The sequence below is a fragment of the Kwoniella mangroviensis genome (assembly GCF_000507465.2).
Source record: "Kwoniella mangroviensis CBS 8507 chromosome 1 map unlocalized Ctg01, whole genome shotgun sequence".
Classification (NCBI taxonomy): Eukaryota; Fungi; Basidiomycota; class Tremellomycetes; order Tremellales; family Cryptococcaceae; genus Kwoniella; species Kwoniella mangrovensis.
The window spans coordinates 12,613,822-12,628,122 of NW_027062533.1; the positions used below are offsets into that span (position 1 = coordinate 12,613,822).

Genomic DNA, 14,301 nt, shown 5'->3' on the forward strand with positions numbered 1-14,301 from the left:
AAAGTATCTTGTTGGTGAATAGAAAGTTAACATACTCTCCCAACGATGCTATGCTATAATATTTCATCCCATACACAACGTAAATATATACATTGGTTTTACTACGCCGATATCCTCCTTCTAGCTTCTTCCTCCCTCGTTCTGAAATACGACAATTCGCTCTGTAATTTCGGATGAGTCGTCTGACCTGGTCCACTGACCAACTCGTGCATGATAATCTCATAAATGGAAGATAAGAAGGAATGTCTCTCGGGTACAGATTTAATCTTGTTACTTTGAGAAGTGAGGATTCTTATCAATTCGTTTCGGAGTCGTGTCATACTACACAAGTCAATCGCGGTGTTATCAGCAAAAAAGCAAAGCCGATCGCTCTCTCTACTTCACCGACCCATACAACGAAGAGTTGATTGTTTTAGGGTCAAGGGTCGATCGCCCAACTCACCTCGAGAAAATCATCACTTCCTCAGCTTGAGTACTCAAGCATACCGTTCTACTAAACATCTCACCATACCTCTTTGCAATTCCTCTCACATGATTATCCTTTAACGTTTTCAACCCTAGTCCAAAAGACGATATCAAATTCTTACCTTCCAAATCATCTGCGAGACTCTTCAAAGAATTGATATGATGATCCATCTCTTTCCTAAATACAGGCCATAAATTCAATTTCCACGAATTCAAATATGTGATTAGCGGTAGACATCCTCTGGAATCTGAACATTGTATTAGGTTATCGTTCAACCGGATAATCGTCAATAATGATACCACCGATGGTATCGAGCTTGAAGAGGTTGAAGGCGAAATGATGGAATTGAAGAAATTCGTCGTGTATTCAAGGGAAGAATCGAATACCTCGTGCCATATCCTCTCTGCATCTTTTAGATTATCGTTAATTTCGTTTACACCTTTACGTTGTCTCGTGGACGTAGAGCGTCCAGTATCAGACATGAGATCGACGAACGATGGATTGGGTGAAGATTCCAGGGGAGTCTCAATCGGTGATCTAACACCGGCGCCAGCATTTGAAGGAATAGAAGAGGATGAGAGTGATTTGGCGAAGAAACGAACGATGAATGTGAATTCTGAAGAAGCGTTATCTAGTAAGACTAATGCGAGGGATCGGAATAAAGCTTCGATAGGTGCTTTCTGAAATTGGTCATTAACACAAAACCATGGTTCAGTATACACCCAATGAAGATAGATTCGTGTGAACTTACAAAATCCTTTTCGTCTGCCATATAACCCAAGATAACAGCTGCATCTTCACCTTCAACATCCAAATCCTTAAACCTCAACCTATCTTCTGGCTTCTCCATATTGCTACTACTATTCCCTTCCTGTTGACCATTCATCAATATGTTCTGCGCCATTATATCCGAGTGATTCAAAGAACCTATCAATTCCTGTTTTTCATTTATCCTACTTTTGATCATCCCCAGGGATCTAGCATACCTTCTAAATCCAGTTTCGTAATATGATCTCGCCGATGTGACATAACCTCTTTCAACCTGTTTAGCAATCTTTGGTGAATTTTTCAACAAGAATTGATAGAATGGTTGATATTTCAGTAACAAGGAAGTTTGCAATACTGCTAGATTGGTTGATAGACCTTTAGAAGCTGATTTCAAAGGTTTGATCAACCCTAACAAAAATGGCGGTAAGACGTTTAAAGCTTTTAATTTCAATCCTTCGATTATGGGGGATAGTTCCTGTACAGCTTTTACTTTTGAGGAACGACTGGAAATAAGTTGGATCTTTGAATCGAATTGGATTATGGCGGATAACCACAGGTCTGGATTCTGGGCTGGTAAAGTATCTCGAAGGGTTAGGACAAGGGAAGGGGGGAGGGTTATATCTGATAATAAGGCGTTGAGAGGTGGTAAGATTGTCTATAACCAGATTACAAGTGAGATGTCCAGTAGATCAACATATTGATACATTGATTCAGATAGATCGGACTCTAGTCTGAGCTCACCTTTCTTCCCTTCAACTGAGAATCTATCTCTGAACTCCTCCCTTGTAAGTCCGATATCTGACCTGATACTGCCGATAGATCGTTTTGGAATGTGGATAGGTACGATGCAAGTGATGAGAGCAGTTGAGTACTTGACTATTCATCCAAGAATGCGAGAAATTCATATGATAGATAAGCTTGAGATGAATCTGGCTAGGCTGTTCATCCACACTTACATTCACCGATTGCTCCAGCTCAAGATACTCAGCTTGCTTCTTCAGAACTGATCATTTCCCAAATGTCAGCTTCATTCTGATACCTCGACGACTACTTGTCAGCTCACAAGATATTCTATCTTGCTCTTCCTCGTCTACATCCTCGTCAATATCTGACTTTACTGCTACCACTGGGTCAGGCAATTTTGAAGGTCCAGCACCGGGCGTCTGGGTTTGCGTTTCGACCTCGAGGGGTTGATCCTGCTTGATTTCCAATTTATTAGCTGTGTGTCACTGTCCGCGGTGATTGCGGAGCTCACCTCTTCATGACCATTGGGTATATCTGTCGACATGGTCCATGTGTATGTGGTTGATGTTATGCATGAGGTGGAATGACAGTGAGAATGACAGTGTTGTATTTGATGATGTTGAACGCAACGAGATGAGCCGCGTCACAGGTTCAACTGGGATGATAACCGCGCTAAGCCATGACTTTGTCCACTCTCGTATCGTATTGACGTGTTTCATCTCACATCCATCATACAGAATATCATCTATAACAGCATAAGCGGGGTCTTCTCTTAGAGGCATATCTTCCAGAGGGCTGAGTCAAGATGTCAGAGCTATTCAAGGATATCCCAGAGTTCGTAGAGGTAAGTCACCTGGAAGCTCTGTTACGAGATCATCTGATTTTGAGCTAATGTTCATTGATTTGTGACATGGTATAGACGAACATTGGTGAATCAGTCACAGCTCGTACAGAGACATTGGGTATGTCCCCCTTCCACATCTATCAGACTGTTCAGTAAGACCAGCATAGACAGAATGGGTTGATGCTCATGCTCAAATCTACATTGTACGTAGCTACGTTTCGTGAACTTGGTCCACCCGATTTATGTCAAGTTATAAAATCATCTGGATCCAAGACTGCTCAGAAGGATGTAAGTCACTGATAACACTTCTGATTCATTCAAGCTAGTATCTAACATCTGTCATATAGCTGGGCTCATACCATTATTGGTAAGCTTAATCTCAATGGACATCGAGCTTTCGTTCGGATAGCAGCTTACACAGTACGATAATATAAAAGTTCCGGTGTTGAAGCTTCCTCATCAGCTTCTCTAGCTGCTTATTTGAACTCATTACAATTCTCAGTAGAAGAAGATACAGCTTGGTTTGGAAAAGGTCACGGATGGAAAGTGCGAAGTGGAACTTATTGGTATGTTATCATATTACCTACCTTTCAGCTATCCGTCTAAAATCGTAGAAAGTTAGCTGAATGAATTTCTCGAAATAGCTGTTTCAATGCCTTCTCCAGGGTGGATATGCGAGTGGACGTGAAGATTCCAGGTGGAGTGGATGCTTATGTTGTAGATCTAAGAGGTGATAAGTGAGTTCACTCTTTGGTCTTCTTTCTGGGTTTTACACTTCCAAAGATTGCGTTACAAAGACAATATTCTAACATCATTATATGATCCCTTAGACACGCAGCTACACCAGAATTATGGCAAGAAACATACCTCTCTGCATTACTTCGTGCAATTAGGTATGCGGACGATGCGTCATATCGTCTCGCAGGGTATAGGAAATTAGATCCTATCACTACGCCAGAAGCTGAGGCGAGGTTCTTGAAAGCTGCTGAAGCGTTGTTCTTCAAGGGTAAGTGAATATGACTGACATGCAATTCCTATCATCCTGTCGATCGACTGAAGGCAGACATGATGTTGCTGAGCTGATGATTATCGTGATACGTAGGATGGCAGCTTGGTTCCGATCCTGAGATCCAGGTAGCAACGGTAGTGACGAATCATCTTACTTCGGCTGTGTTGAAATATTTTCAAGATTCATTTAGGTTGGATAGAGCTGCGAATCTTTTCGAGAGGATGATGGTGAATGAACCTGAGGTAGCGGCGTTGGTAGCTAGGAGTTATATCGGTATGAGTGAGTATGGGGAATTGACGATAATTTAAGCACTAGCCATGACATCCCTCATTTTCCCCTATAACAATTGAAACTGCGTATGACTCAAGTCGCTAATATTGACACGTCTCCTACGATATAGACGAGGAGATCAAAGCCGTCAAAACCATGCATTCCGCCTTATCGTCCAACCCTCAATCTTACCCCATCTTACATGCCCAGTGCGACTTCCTCTTGTCCAAAGGCAAACCCGAATGGGCTCAACAAATTGCTCAACAAGCCGTCAACTCTGCTCCCAGCGAATTTGTCACCTGGGCAAAATTGACTGAAACATATATTGAATTAGGACAATTCGATCAAGCTCTCTTAACGTTGAATTCATGTCCTATGTTCACGTTTAACGAGAGGGATTTACATCGTATGCCTACGCCTTTGAAGACTCATTTACCGGTGAAGAAGTTTATAGCGGAGAGTGGGATCTTGGATGAAGAGTCTGCTAGAGATAATGAGGTGGGTCGAGTTCCATTTTTTGTTAGTTATGGCCATGATGGATGAAGAATGCTGATAACAATATGTATCGGATTTTGAATATAGGCCGACGTGGCTCTTATTCGATTACCTGCACCTGGCCTACGAGGGACATTCGCCAAAGCATATTCGTTATTGACATTGTTAGTATCCAAAATTGGATGGGACGAATTGTTGAAAACTCGATCACAAGTATTTGTAATGGAAGAAGAATACAGATTACACAAGACCAGTGCATCAGTGGAGATGAACGGATTTGCGGCTGATGAGGACGCTTCTACGACTGGAGTCAGGGGCGGTTCCTCAGCTGGAGAACGAGAACCTAACACACCCTCTGATATACCTACTATACGAATATCGACCGAGTCAACTCGAACGCCCAACGGTACGACATTCCAACATCAGAAAAAGGAGAGTCAGAGTCAACCGATGGACACGGTTTTGGAAAAACCTGAGATGGCGCAAGTCAACGATGAACCGAATAGTCCTATAGGGATGAAAGCGGATGATGCTTCTGAGGAAGGAGAAGACGATGATGGGGAAGAAGGAAATGGGACGAATCAACCTCCTTCGGCATTTGCGAATAAGAGGTTATGTGAGAGGTGGTTGGATAATCTGTTCTTGTGAGTGAGCCGTATGATATGAACCCACTAGTAGATCGAATAGAGCTAATTTTATTGTCGTTTTCTTGAACAGGGTATTATACGAGGTGAGTACAAGCTCGATTCCTTTTCACATCGAGAGAATTACTCAGCTCGGCATCCATTTATGTTCATGACACTGATATTCCGGAACAACATTAGGATCTCCGAGTGTACACAATTTGGCGGGCCGAGATATCGCACTTCAAGACCCAACACATGTCTTACCGCAAGACTGGGACGGAATGGGAGATCCTCGGAGAACTTGCATCTAGATTACATCATAAGGAAGAGGCGAAAGATGCTTTCCAGAGATGTCTGGATAGTAAATTCTCTGCTAAAGCTTTGATCAAGTTGTTGGAGATGTACGCTACGGAAGGGGATTTGCAAAGGACTTTGAATGCTGCGATCAGATTGACGACATATCATCATCGGTGAGTCTGAAGATATCCTCAATCGCGATGAATCAAGTGGAATAAGCTGATGTATATGGTGAATTTGGCTGTAGATGGTACATGGATGCAGCGTACCCGTCGATGATTGCTCATTATCTGTTTAAGCTTGGTTTGATACATGGCCATGCCAAGATTCAGTATACGCTGTTGAGTATGGTAAGTCGATTCGCACCTGACTGGGTCATGTATTCATGTATAAATGTTGTAAGAAGTGGGGACTGACTCACGGACTTGATTCCTTGTAGAACCTTCCGGTGGGGATATTCGAGATCATGCAAGGATACATGAAATACGGAGCGACTTTTAATGTGAGTTGAGATTTTACACAATTCTGATATTTGATATTGAATGGACAACTTGCTGATCGTATAATGTCGTTGAATGATAGGTCGAAGGATCAGAGTTTTAGAGGTTGGCTGTGTATATATCTACATATCATATCATAGAGATGAGACGAAATGCAATGAAAAATGAAGAACACAGACCAAGAAGCATCGAATACATGGCAGCTGATATATGATCCTGCATGATATGTGAAAATGAAAGTGAACCACTAAAAATTAACGAAAAGCTGACAAACAGCTATCCGACACGTAGTCATTCCGGCTTGTTAAGGTAGGTATAGTGTTATTATGCTATATCTATTTGTCCAATAAGACACCATGTTGCAAGAAACATCGATTCGACAGTAATGTTATGACCGCGCTATTCCCTTAACCAAGCTTGACTTCTTGCTTTTTTCTCTGCATTCTTCTTCCTGAATCGTTCCTACGATCATGTAAAATATCCATATCAGTCTCACTTCATTACAATCCATCCAATCACAGAAATAGACAGAGAATCAACTCGAATGAAATTTCGAATCAAAATCACTTACCATATCTTTCTTTGTGATCTTCTTTTCACCACCTTTCCCATCCTCCAAAGCCTTCCGTTTCTTCTCATTCTCCTGTTGTTTTTCCCTTTCCCACTGATCCACATCGAAATAATGACTATTCATCCTTTTCGCCCTATTATATTCATCCAGATGACCCACAGTATACTCATAATTCGACGCCGTGAATCTACCCGTACGCGAATTGAACATTGCTTTTTGCATTGTTGGATCACCTCCTAGACCACCTGGTCCGGAGGAATCACCTCCGAATAAATGGGCTAGACCTGGATCTATCTCTGGTTGAGATGGATCACCGAAACCGAAACCGAATCCATACCCGTTGTCATTATTATTGAGACCTGGGTTAATTGAAGAAGAAGAAGCAGCAGCAGTTGGGGGCTGTTCGGTAGGTAAAGGTGGTTGAGTAGAAGCGGAAGAGGAAGAGGGTTCTAAAGGATTTGTCCACGTTACTTCGCCTGTATCTTTATTCCAGAAATACCAAGCTAAGATCAATTCAATGGATATCAGCCATCCAACCATGTACATTAGAGTAGATGATACACAGATCGACTGACCATTCTGTTCAGCTGCCCAGACAGCTTGCCAAGGTTGTTCTTTTTCCTTTCCTTCTTCTTCCTTGTGATTTTCATCTTCTACAGCGAAATCCTTTTCCTTGGAGGTCGGAGACGATTGACCGGGCAGTCTCTCACTTGATGGATCCCATTCTTCCTCTCCTTCGTCATCACCTAGACTATTCATAGGTTGATCTTCCACTTTATCGACTTGAGTTGATGAAGATTCTGGAAAATCAGAGGCAGGTGGAGGCGTCGGTGTGGGAGATGCAGAGGTAGCATCTTCCACTGTTGCCTGTCTCGTTGGTGATGCGGACATGATGGTATTGCTGAAGATGTGTAATCAGTATTAACAGATGAGCCTAGATGTTAACATGAACAGATGGTATATAACCAATATGAGGAGGAGAGATATGTGAGTGTATAGGAATAGGCCAATCGAGATGGCAGTGACGATATCTGGATGCTCATGTCCCAAATTTGATTCCGTCTTCGTCTCCACAGCTGCCATCGGCTGCAGTGCATATAACACATAACGAGCAGTGTTCAATGGAATAGTATATAGTATATAGTATATACATATGGCATATGCAAATTGATCTACAGTACAACATCGTACATACACATACATACCGAAAAGATGACCAATCTTCAATCGGAAATCTCAATAATCTCTGGTTGGACATTCTCCTTTAACGAATCTTCCAGGGGACTAGTAGATCTCCTTCTCTTACTTCTACTTCCACCATCGGGTCGCAATCGCTTGGACGTATTTGACTGAGACGATTTGTTGGGATTGGTATTTTGAGATGATAATTTTCTTTGTCTATCATATTCCATCTCATCTAAATGCTTTAAGAAACTCTCATCCACATGAAAACTATCGTCATCAAATGTAACCTCGTTATCATCTTCGTCGGGATCATGATACTTCCCATTCCTTTTCATCTGCTTCCCTCTGCCCACCGGCGATGCTTTGCCTTTCCCTTTGACTGCATTCTGATGTGAATTCGTTACTTTATCAATCTGTCGGATCATCGATTCATCTAGAATCATGAAATCTTCTTCGTCTTCTTCCTCCTCATCGAAATCGTAAACATCATTATTCTTCGAGTCTCTAAATCCAGATCCAGATCCAGAAGCGGAAGCTTTAGCAGTAACTTCATCAATCTGCCTTATAAAACTCTCATCTACATCCACGTCATAATCAAATTCATCTTCATCTTGATCATCATAATCATCTGATTCCGTAAATTTACCATTCGGTATATCATGGTATAGTTGGTGGACCTTCGTAGCAGCTGCTTTAGCTGCTGCTCTAGATCTTCTTGCTTGAGGTGTAGGGGCATTCGTCGAGGTTTCAATCTCTTCGATAGATTGTCTTCTCTTGACGCCCTTCGCTCGGATCGGGATTGGCTTGACCAATTGAGGAGATGAGGGTGGATCAAATAATGGGACATCATTAGATCGAGCAGCAGGAGGAGGAGGGAAGTATCGTGATCGGGAAGGTCCAGCAGCAGGTATGATATCAGGAGATTGAACTCGAGGTTTAGGCTGAGATATTTTAGGGGGATTGAGATTGGCAGGCCGAGAGGAAGATGCCGATGCAGAAGCAGAAGGTTTCGGTCGAACAGCTGGGGGCGGTTTGACTTTTCGTTTAGGTATAGACCCATTCGGATCATTGTCGAGTTTACCCATCCTTCTTTTAAGATCACTGAGGAATTGTTCTTTTTGGATTGCTTCCAGGTGTTCAACGGAACTTTCAATGACTTGCGTGTTTTCTGGTGTCAAGAGCAAAGTATCCCTTAAACACTTTACGTTCTGACATACCAGCTGGTAATTATACATGAGACGTCAGCTTCACCCCTGTCACAGTCAATCTGACCACACAGCTGGACATACTTTGCATCCTAGAGAAGTTTGACCTAGGACCAAACCATTTATCCTCCTATATTCCATCGCCTTCACAGTCCTCCTTCCATCACTCAGCTCCAATTTTAGCATACTCCTAGGATAAGGTGGTACTTTCCCAATATCAACTTCATTTTCATTTTCTTCCTCATCATCCATCCTTCTTATCAGTGTCTGTCCTGATAACACCTCTGAACGCTGTTCCATCGTATGCTGAATTTGGAATGCCGAATGACCGATCTCCGATACATGGTGGATCTGGAGTATAGTCGGTCGAGGGAAAAGGACAATCTCATGTAGCTCGGTTTGGACCGGGGGGAAGGAACGGGAAAGTAAGGTGGATTGAGATAAGTCGGAATAGAGGAATTGGGTATGCTAGAAATTGCGTTGACAATATATGAGCTAAACACTATAGCGTCGAGGAGGTGAGTGTAGCTTACCACCTCATCGATGGACACTTGTCTACCTGCATCCGTCAGAGCTTGTACGCAGTCTCGTACCCATGCCTAGGATGCGAGCTTTAAATCAGCGTAAGACTCTAGGAAATCTGATCAAAGATGACTTACCGGATCGACTTCTGGACACAGGTACGTCCTCCTGAGGAAGGCTACGATGGGCTGGATATCCATCATATCGGGGCTTCATCTGCCGGCTGCTGTATCATGCTACTCCTATACGCTCCCGGGCTCTTGAATCGGCTTGCTTGAGTTTCAGAGAAAGAGGGAAAGAGGAAAGGAAAATACGAAAGACAGACGCGAATCCGTATCAAAATGGGTTGACGTAATTTCAATTTCGGACATCCCATCTATCACCACGCGACATGGAAATCATCATCATCTTCTTCTTCTTCTTCATCACCTCTCATCTATACCATATACCCTAAGCCTTCAATCAGTGTCGGCTTCATAAAAATGATCATCCGACATTCAACAAGAGCTCTGGCGAGAGCCATACCACTGCGATCCTCCCATCTGCAGCCTTTCGTCTTCCCGAGATCGATCGCTCCTCCTCTTGTCTCCACTCCTATACCTATCCGATTCAACTCCAACACACCTAGACAGCCTTACAACCCACCTGAAATCAAGCCCAAGCCGACTCAGGAGAATTCAACAGCCAAATCAGAAGAGAGCAGTCAAGGCAAGCCGTTGAAAGGTAAGTCTCATCCCCAATAAATCCCTTACATCTATATCAGTGTCTTTTATATGAGTCTTGTATCCTAATCACATCCCTCTCTTCTTGATTCGTGCAATCACACAGAGAAAGTAGCTCAAGCTTGGTCTACCCCTACTCGATGGTATCCTATCCCTCTCGCACTCGGCGCATTGGTCCTGCTAGTCGTACAGTATCGTAAATCCACGAGAGGAGATATCGAAGTGGAGTATCAGAATGAGGAAGGTGCGGTGATTAGGAAGAATGGTAAGAGGGTGGATGGGCCTTGGCAGGTGAGTTTACAATTACTACAATACACATAGCACCTCAGTATAATACAGGCCATAGAGTATACACAAGAAATCCCTTGTCTGTTTTCAGTTTCGATTACAGAGTCACCAGCTAATATGTTATCGTTACTTTGTAGGTCCGAGTCCTTGGTGCACTTCCCCTCCGATCGTTATCCCAATTATGGGGATACCTCAACGGCCTAGTCCTACCAGTATGGTTCCGACCTTTCGGTTTCAAGCTTTACGCTACTATATTCGGATGTAATTTGGATGAAGTACCAAAAGATCTGAAAGAATACGAGAGTTTAGGTGATTTCTTCTATAGGGAGATGAAAGAGGGTCAGAGACCTGTTGCGGATGCTCCGATGGTAAGCTCAAACAAGTTCAGCTGTCCCTTATGCCAATATGCAGAATTGACCGCAGTTGACATTTCGATTTGCGGTAATCTAGGTCTCTCCGGCAGACGGCCGAGTACTTCATTTCGGTGAGATCGTAGGATCTCGAGTAGAGCAAGTAAAAGGTATAACCTATTCTCTCGAAGCTCTTCTTGGATCTGAATCATCATTGCACGGAGAAGCCAAGTCTATCCCCAGAAAGGACAAGGAAGGAGGAGAAGTGGTAGATGATGAAAATTTCGCCAATATCAACGATATACCTTATTCCCTCGCTTCATTGTTAGGTAATGGAAGTGGATCAGAAAATGTTGAAGATAAATCATTCGACGATTCGACTTTACCTAAAACCAATGAAAAGGAAGTTGACGCCTCTCATCCTATCCAAGGACATGAATTGGGACACGATGCGAGTGTCGCAGCTAGATTGGGAACTTCAGCTTTGGCCAATCAGACCAATTCTAAAGGTGAATTACCAAGGTTGAACAATGAGAAAAACAGATTATATTTCATGGTGGTTTATCTGGCTCCTGGAGATTATCATAGATTCCATTCACCTACTACATGGGTAGTTGAACGACGACGACATTTCACCGGCGATCTGTTTAGTGTCTCACCATATATTGCTAATCGGATGAAAGATTTGTTCGTATTGAATGAAAGAGTAGCTTTGCTGGGTAGATGGAAATACGGTTTCTTTTCAATGGTTCCAGTAGGAGCTACCAATGTAGGATCGATCAAGATTAATTTCGATGAAACGCTCCGAACCAATACACGTAAAATCACTCATCCACCTCATACCTATGCTGAGGCTGTATATTCCTCTGCGTCGATATTGAAAGGACAACCGTTATTGGCTGGAGAAGAGATGGGAGGATTCAAGTTGGGAAGTACGATCGTGATGGTTTTTGAAGCTCCGAAGAATTGGAAGTTTAATGTAGAAGCTGGACAGAAGGTGAAGATGGGTCAGGAGTTGGGTATTTTCGAAGAAGAGAAGCAGTGAGGTCGCTGGGATGGATATAGAAGGCTGGGATGTGAGATGAGGAATGATCGGAACGGGACGCACGAACCGGAGTGAGATTGATAGAAAGTGTGACTTGGAGCATAGAGCGGAATAGGAAGTGAACTGTACGATGTAAGCGTTCAACACGAGACACATACACCAAGTAAATCTGTACAATGATAGAAGTAGATTCTATAATCAGTAGTCCAACCATGCAACACTCAACATGTATTTGTACATGACACGATTGTGCATATGCACATAAGTTATTTCGAGTTCTGTCCTACGATGGTGATTCTACCCTCTTCCCCAGTTTCATCTCATCCACATTCAATCTGGTCGCTCTTGCTCACAATACCTCTTCAATCTTCCCTACGGTCTGGTCCAGACCGATCATATCTTCAGCGCTTGAGGGGGTAAACTCAATTTACACAATCTAGCTACCATCGCACCTAGCTGCACTAGGGTTCCAACTCCTTCCAAGATCCTCATGTGAGTCCAGCCGATTTCCTATGGAAAGTGGAATAACAACCAAGAGCAGTCAGCACAAATCTCCTATCCATCGCTCACTCTACCTCCTCCTTCATTATTTTTGTATATACATTGATACTCACCCTTATGAATTCCAATTTTATATACTCCTGCAACTCATCCATCGTCTTCGTGACCCTAAAAACCGAAACCACAATATCTACCGCCGAATAACCTTGATCCCACAAATCATTGATTCTAGCTAATGCATCATCCACCAAACCATTCTGACAATCTTTGATCATTTGTCGAATTACAATCGGATGAGGTTGATCACATATCTTAAATACGTTATCCTGAGAGACGAATCCGAATCCACTATAGGTCGATTGGAGGTTATTGATCGCTTGACGCATGTCTCCTTCGGCGGTGAAGATCAGAGCGGCAAGACCTTGATCATTGTATTTTACCTAGACAGGACAGACGACGAGTCACATAACGAGATTAGCATTCGATTATACGATCATATTATATCAATCAATGATTCTCCAATCACTAGACCCCCACTCACATCTTCCATTTGACAAATCTCTTTCAACCTCTTCAACACCTCTGCATCTCTCAATTTCGAATACCTCAATATCGCACATCGCGATTGGATAGGTTCTATGATCTTATTCGACATATTACATGCTAATGCGAACCGGGTGGTATTGGAATATATTTCCATAGTTCTTCGAAGAGCTTGTTGAGCTCCTGCTGTCATACTATGAGTATTATAACAGAATTATCAGCATGGATTCTTATTATATACAATTCATAGCGAACGAAGCAAAAGCTATTATAGGTGGATGATGAACAGATGGAGAAGAAGAAGAAGAAGGAGAAGAAGGAGAAGAAGAAGAAGAAGAAGAAGAAGAAGATAAGATGTAGACTCACGAATCAGCTTCATCCAGAATGATGATCTTATGTCTACCAGGAGGTAAAGTCACTTTTCTTTGAGCAAATGATTTAATCTTGTTTCGAACTACGTCTATACCTCTGTATCAACATCATACCAGACCAATGATTAGCAGGTGCCCGCATCTTTGTATGCAGTGCATCCAACTTATGAGTTGGTTACTCACCTCTCATCAGAAGCGTTCAATTCCAATACACCTTCCTTATACGCATCACCCAAAAGGGCATGCGCCAGACAATGTATAGATGTGGTTTTACCTATACCTGGCATACCCTGTAGCAATTACATCCAAATTAATATCAGATAATATAACTATCATATCGCTTGTTCACGAAAAATTCATACATTGATGTGAAGGCAGACACAAACTCACAGATATGATAATATGAGGTACGTTCCCATCTTCAGCAATGACCTTCAACCTCTCTACTGTCTCTGTATTTCCTACTATATCATCTAACAATACAGGTCTGTATTTCTCGACCCTAACGACCCATCAAGGAAAAGTGAAAATAAGACATGAGCTAGTGAACTTTCTCCCCCTCGAACCCCAACATGGTGATGAAAGGCCAACTCACCATGGCATCTCATATCCCTCCGCATCGGTATGTTTGGCAGTGGCCGATACGGTCTCTTTCCCCTTTGCAGTGGTGGAAGATGACGAGGCCATTTTGTGATTGTCTACATGTATATATCATAAGATGGAAGCAAGGGAGAGGGAAGAAGAACATTACTTGTGATGTAGATTATTTCTTCGATTCACCGTCTGGACCTGGTATGGTACGTGACGCGTACAACTCACTCTCCTGCGCGATCGGAAATGAAATCAAGTGAAATCATCCCATGCACTGCACAATGTACACGCTGTTTTCTCTTCGCCATGCTATACTAAACAATCAGGATGCTCAAGCAATATAGTCAACATAGCATAAGGTGTAATCGCATCTTATAAATCTATAAAA

General features: G+C 42.6%; 6 protein-coding genes across 6 annotated transcripts; 2 read left to right on the forward strand and 4 right to left on the reverse strand.

Annotated features, from left to right (window-relative positions):
• Positions 1 to 101: 101 nt before the first annotated feature.
• Positions 102 to 2,522, reverse strand: I203_104780 (uncharacterized protein; the record flags this gene model as incomplete). Its single annotated transcript, XM_019143635.1, has 7 exons — positions 102 to 321; positions 443 to 1,146; positions 1,218 to 1,889; positions 1,976 to 2,110; positions 2,191 to 2,237; positions 2,298 to 2,430; positions 2,490 to 2,522. 7 exons carry the CDS (start codon positions 2,520 to 2,522, stop codon positions 102 to 104), a joined length of 1,944 nt encoding a protein of 647 aa, XP_019006684.1.
• A 261-nt stretch (positions 2,523 to 2,783) lies between these two features.
• On the forward strand, positions 2,784 to 6,122 carry I203_104781 (uncharacterized protein; the record flags this gene model as incomplete). The annotated part of the gene is made up of 15 exons (XM_019143634.2): positions 2,784 to 2,822; positions 2,898 to 2,940; positions 3,034 to 3,110; positions 3,170 to 3,189; positions 3,260 to 3,388; positions 3,467 to 3,559; positions 3,653 to 3,828; positions 3,925 to 4,110; positions 4,232 to 4,599; positions 4,684 to 5,240; positions 5,314 to 5,326; positions 5,421 to 5,692; positions 5,767 to 5,869; positions 5,959 to 6,021; positions 6,102 to 6,122. 15 exons carry the CDS (start codon positions 2,784 to 2,786, stop codon positions 6,120 to 6,122), a joined length of 2,160 nt encoding a protein of 719 aa, XP_019006683.2.
• Positions 6,123 to 6,418: 296 nt separating this feature from the next.
• Positions 6,419 to 7,481, reverse strand: I203_104782 (uncharacterized protein; the record flags this gene model as incomplete). Its single annotated transcript, XM_019143633.1, has 3 exons — positions 6,419 to 6,481; positions 6,591 to 7,093; positions 7,166 to 7,481. 3 exons carry the CDS (start codon positions 7,479 to 7,481, stop codon positions 6,419 to 6,421), a joined length of 882 nt encoding a protein of 293 aa, XP_019006682.1.
• A 332-nt stretch (positions 7,482 to 7,813) lies between these two features.
• I203_104783 (uncharacterized protein) lies at positions 7,814 to 9,705 on the reverse strand (the record flags this gene model as incomplete). The annotated part of the gene is made up of 4 exons (XM_019143632.1): positions 7,814 to 8,995; positions 9,065 to 9,448; positions 9,514 to 9,579; positions 9,640 to 9,705. 4 exons carry the CDS (start codon positions 9,703 to 9,705, stop codon positions 7,814 to 7,816), a joined length of 1,698 nt encoding a protein of 565 aa, XP_019006681.1.
• A 279-nt stretch (positions 9,706 to 9,984) lies between these two features.
• I203_104784 (phosphatidylserine decarboxylase) lies at positions 9,985 to 11,907 on the forward strand (the record flags this gene model as incomplete). Its single annotated transcript, XM_019143631.1, has 4 exons — positions 9,985 to 10,225; positions 10,331 to 10,515; positions 10,650 to 10,880; positions 10,963 to 11,907. 4 exons carry the CDS (start codon positions 9,985 to 9,987, stop codon positions 11,905 to 11,907), a joined length of 1,602 nt encoding a protein of 533 aa, XP_019006680.1.
• A 393-nt stretch (positions 11,908 to 12,300) lies between these two features.
• Positions 12,301 to 14,009, reverse strand: I203_104785 (uncharacterized protein; the record flags this gene model as incomplete). The annotated part of the gene is made up of 7 exons (XM_019143630.1): positions 12,301 to 12,417; positions 12,522 to 12,848; positions 12,950 to 13,145; positions 13,318 to 13,419; positions 13,506 to 13,612; positions 13,713 to 13,824; positions 13,918 to 14,009. 7 exons carry the CDS (start codon positions 14,007 to 14,009, stop codon positions 12,301 to 12,303), a joined length of 1,053 nt encoding a protein of 350 aa, XP_019006679.1.
• Between the last annotated feature and the right edge of the window lie 292 nt (positions 14,010 to 14,301).